Raw genomic sequence first — 5,084 nt, 5'->3', positions numbered from 1 at the left:
CGCGCGGTCAAGTGGCGTCAGTGCAGAATCCGCCATCGCTTGTAACAGCGCCGGCACAAAACGCGGGGGTGCCGCCATCGCTGAGTGCTGCTCCCGGGCAGAATGCGACGATATCGCTATCGCATAATACGGGACAAACGCTTTCTTCCCAACCACAAAATGCTTCGTCACCCGATCTAATGCAGATGATTTTACAATTGCAGATACAAATGAACCAGTTGATGATGCAAAAACAACACCAGCCAGAGCGTCAATCTGTGTCCGTTCCAGTGCTTAATCCGGAGCAAATACTGGATTCGTTAAGTTCCCATGTAAGAGAATTTCAGTATGACGAGGAAGCTAAAATTACTTTTGCGGCTTGGTATGCACGATATGAAGATTTTTTCGCAAAAGATGCATCGAGGTTGGAAGATGAAGCGAAAGTGCGTTTGTTAGTCAGAAAGTTAGGTGCTGCGGAGTATAATCGTTACGCTAATTTTATATTGCCGAGGTATACGCGAGATTTCAGTTTCCAAGAAACGATAAATAAGCTAACGGCTCTGTTTGGTAATAGGGAATCTCTATTAAGCAGAAGGTATAAGTGCCTCAATACAACAAAGGCTCGTGGGGAGGATTATTTGTCGTATGCGTGTCGTGTAAACCGTGTGTGTGTAGATTTTGAAATCGGCAAGATAAGTGAGGAACAATTAAAATGCCTAGTGTTTGTATGTGGAATTAAAAATGAAGAAGATGTGGAAATAAGGACACGTTTGCTATCGCGTATCGAAGATCGTACAGATATAACGCTAGAAAGCTTGACCGCCGATTGTCAGCGTATTATCAATTTAAAGGAGGACAGTGCTATGATAGAAAAATTTCACGAGGGTAATGTTTATGCCGTAAAAAAAGATGTTAAACAGCAACAGGGGTTCCAGCACAGGCAACGAAGCAAGCAACAGTTAAAGTTTTACCGATCATGCTGGTCATGCGGAGGACAGCATTTACAACGTGATTGTACTAGAAAGCGTATTGTGTGCAACGTGTGTGGTAAACAAGGGCACATAGGGAAAAATTGCTTTCACCGAAGAAAACCGTTTGGATTCCGTCGAAGGAATGATAGTGCAGATCTACGTGTGGTTCGAGTAAATGCTATGAGCGTATGTGGTCGGCGGAAGTTCGTGCCTGTAAAACTGTTTGGTATGGATGTGAGGTTACAATTAGATACAGCTTCGGATATTACGGTTATAGATCGTCAGTTATGGAAAAGAATTGGGAGTCCATGTTTAAGGCCAGTGACAATAAGAGCCAAAACAGCATCTGGTGCTAGGTTGCAGCTAAACGGAGAATTTAGAGCACAAGTTGGGATTAAAGAAAAAAGTCTAGTAGCAACAATACGAGTGGCTGATGCGAATTTACGATTGCTTGGTACAGATTTAATCGATCGTTTTAATCTGTGGTCTGTACCGATGGATAGATTTTGCTGTTATATTTCGGAAAATCAAGAGAGACCAGCGGAAAGTGTAATGAAGATAGAGCAAATTAAAGAGCAATTTCCGACAGTTTTTCGCAACACATTGGGATTATGTACTAAGGCAAATATAAAGCTGAAGTTAAGAGAAGGTGTTGCACCTATTTTCCGTCCCAAGCGGCCTGTAGCTCATGCCATGGAGAGTGCCGTAGATGATGAGTTGAATAGATTAGAAAAACTTGGAGTTATAACACCTACAAACTTCTCTGAATGGGCGGCTCCCATAGTAGTAGTAAGGAAAGCAAATGGGCAAATTAGAATATGTGGCGATTACTCAACAGGGTTGAATTCATCTTTATGTGCTCATGAATACCCGCTTCCATTGCCCGATGACATATTCGCAAAGCTATCAGGATGCCACATATTTAGCAAGATAGATTTATCTGATGCATTCCTTCAAGTTCAGATAGACGAAGATTACCGACATATTCTTACAATCAATACGCATCGTGGCCTATACTACTATAATCGCCTCCCACCAGGCATAAAGGTTGCTCCAGCAGCTTTTCAGCAACTGATCGACACAATGCTAGCTGGAACTAAGAGAGTGTGTGGGTATATGGATGATTTAATCATCGGAGGCGCAACCGAAGCAGAACATGATAGGCATTTAAAGGATGTGTTAAAGCGAATCGAGGAATATGGATTTACCATCAGAAACGAAAAATGCGAATTTAAAACGAATGAAATAAGATACCTGGGGCACGTAATTGATAGTCAAGGTTTAAGACCAGATCCAAATAAGATTGCAGCGATAAGAAATTTACCGGAGCCTACAAACCTCACTGAGATTAGATCGTTTCTGGGAGCCATAAATTATTATGGAAAATTCGTGCCGAATATGCGACAGCTCCGATTTCGCTTGGATGAATTATTAAAGCACGGAGAGCGTTTCCAGTGGGATCATAAATGTAAAGAAGCGTTTGATCAGTTTAAGAAGATACTTTCATCAAATTTGCTCCTCGCGCACTATAACCCTAATGAAAAGATAGTGGTATCAGCTGATGCATCCTCTGTTGGGTTAGGAGCTACATTGAGCCATAGGTATGCGGATGGTAGTATGAAAGTGGTTCAGCACGCTTCGAGAGCGTTAACAGAGGCAGAGAAACGATATAGCCAAATTGACCGTGAAGGGTTGGCAATAGTTTATGCAGTAACAAAATTCCACAGAATGTTATATGGACGGCATTTTTTACTGCAGACGGATCATCGACCGCTATTGCAAATTTTTGGCTCTAAGAAAGGCATACCGATTTATACAGCAAATAGATTGCAAAGATTTGCATTAACTCTGCAATTATACGATTTTGAGATCGAATACGTTAGAACTGAGCAGTTTGGCAACGCGGATATATTATCCAGATTGATAAAAAACCGTTCGCAACCAGAGGATGATTATGTTATCGCCAGTATAGAGATGGAAAGAGATGTAAAGGCTATGGCGATAGAGGCCATGAGTAATTTTCCTATAAGCTTCAGGGAAATAGAAAGGCATACATCGGCAGACGCGATGCTACGTAAAGTGCGACATTATATACAAGATGGTTGGCCAACAAGCGTGTCTTACGGTAATGAGCTAGCATGTCTTAATAGCAGAAAGGATGCTTTAACGCTTATTGATGGTTGTATTCTTTTCGGGGAGAGAGTGGTGATACCACAAAGATTGCGAGAGCGTTGTTTGAAGCAATTGCACCAGGGTCATCCAGGTATGCAAAGAATGAAGTCAGTTGCACGAAGTTATATATATTGGCCATTCTTGGATAGAGATATAATGGAGTATGTCAGAACATGTTCATCGTGTGCAACTGCCGCAAAATCACCACCACATGAATCTCCACAGGCTTGGGGTAAAACTAACACTCCATGGGAGCGCATACACGTAGATTATGCAGGACCCATTGATGGGGAATATTTTCTGATTGTAGTTGATGCACACTCTAAGTGGCCGGAAATATTTAAGACACCAAGTAGTACATCAACAGCTACGATAACTATGTTGAGAGGATTATTCGCCCGGTTTGGCATGCCGGTGACTTTAGTAACAGATAATGGTACGCAATTTACCAGCGAAGCATTCAGTGATTTTTGTTTGAAAAATGGTGTGCATCATATGAGAACAGCGCCGTTCCACCCTCAGTCCAACGGCCAGGCCGAGCGTTTTGTGGATTCGTTTAAAAGGGCATTGCGGAAGATAAGAATTGGTGGCATGGCGTTACAAGAGGCAATCGACATATTCCTGCAAACGTATAGAACAACTCCAAATCCTCAGGTAGAGCAGAACAAATCACCCGCAGAGCTCATGTTTGGAAGACATATTAGAACCTGTTTTGAGTTACTGCGGCCGCCACCAAGATTAGAGAACCAAGCCACATACAACAGCACGAGATTATTCAAACAAAGCGATCTAGTATTTATCAAAGAGTATAGCCGAAACAATTGGAAATGGATACCTGCGGTTATAGTTAGAAGGATTGGCCACGTAATGTATCTGGTGCAAACAAATGATCGGCGTACTAGGAGGTGTCATATGAACCAGATAAGACAACGATTTTATGAAAGCACTGAAAACAGGTCATTAGCTAGCATTCCTCTAAGTGTTTTGTTGGAATCGTGGAATTTACCGTTACCGCCGCAAACCACGATCAATCCTAGCGAGACAGAGACACCCGTTGCATGTACGTCTATACCTCAGACTTCTACGACATGCATGTTACAGCCAGAAAGCGCGTCACAGCCAACAATAGCATCATCAAGGTCGACGCAGCATACCCCTTGTCATCGCGAAGCCCAACAGCCACTTGCACCTCGTCGCTCTTCTAGAAATAGAACGGTACCACGAAGGTTTGCACCCTATCGTATGAACTAAAAGGGGGAGATGTTGTGACGAGTAGAAAACGCCCTTAGGCACTCAGGAGCTGCGCGCCTCGGAACGTGAGTGTGTTCGGGTTTAGCCAGGGATCGTGAGGACTCTCGGATAAGCGGTCAAGCAAGTAGGAACGCGATTAGGAAGTAAGCGGAATAAAAAGTATCCTGTTAGCTGTATGAGTAAACGCGTGTTGTTTTAACGTTTTATATTACGAACCACCCGAAAACGTAACATATAGTTTACAGGGTATTACTGAAATAAAAAGATAGGAAGTGTAAGTTATTGTGATGAAAAGTTAAACAACCATAAAATTAATACCTTTTTGTGTTTATGTGCAGCAAAAACATCATGTCTTCACCGGGGCACGAAGCGCGTCTAGTTGAAGGAAACCGGGATGAATTGTTGTTTTGTTTAGGCCGGATCCCGGCTTGTATAGATGTGCGAGCAGTTTCGCGTTTTGAAGAGGGACAACTAGCCACGGCATCTGCTTCATCAACGGTGTCGGCTGCATTCGGTGGTAGTGTTGCTCTTGTGACACGGCCACGGAATCACTCTTTGAAACGATTGCATCTGCTTTTGCATTTTTTCTCCTTCAAATCAAATTCACCAATTGTTGTTTCAGTCGCTCCACAATGTTGTTTGTTGGGCTAATTTCCTTGGAATTTCATTCTTGGAACCCCCCCTCCCCTCCCTTCCCTTCTCTTTCTTTAC

At 42.8% G+C, this 5,084-nt stretch overlaps 1 protein-coding gene across 1 annotated transcript; it reads left to right on the top strand.

Moving 5' to 3' along the window:
• Positions 1 to 843: 843 nt before the first annotated feature.
• On the top strand, positions 844 to 4,467 carry LOC120959342 (uncharacterized protein K02A2.6-like). Its single transcript, XM_040382648.2, has one exon. It carries the CDS (start codon positions 1,131 to 1,133, stop codon positions 4,371 to 4,373), a length of 3,243 nt encoding a protein of 1,080 aa, XP_040238582.2. The 5' UTR covers positions 844 to 1,130; the 3' UTR covers positions 4,374 to 4,467.
• The last annotated feature ends 617 nt before the right edge of the window (positions 4,468 to 5,084 follow it).

Source organism: Anopheles coluzzii, chromosome 2, assembly GCF_943734685.1.
Source record: "Anopheles coluzzii chromosome 2, AcolN3, whole genome shotgun sequence".
NCBI classification, from domain to species: Eukaryota; Metazoa; Arthropoda; class Insecta; order Diptera; family Culicidae; genus Anopheles; species Anopheles coluzzii.
Note: the sequence above shows the minus strand (reverse complement) of the source record. Positions and strands in the feature narration are given on the sequence as shown.

Coding starts and splice junctions, on each gene's coding strand:
- LOC120959342 (XM_040382648.2), top strand. CDS start 1,131: ATGAGCGTATGTGGTCGGCGGAAGTTCGTGCCTGTAAAACTGTTTGGT.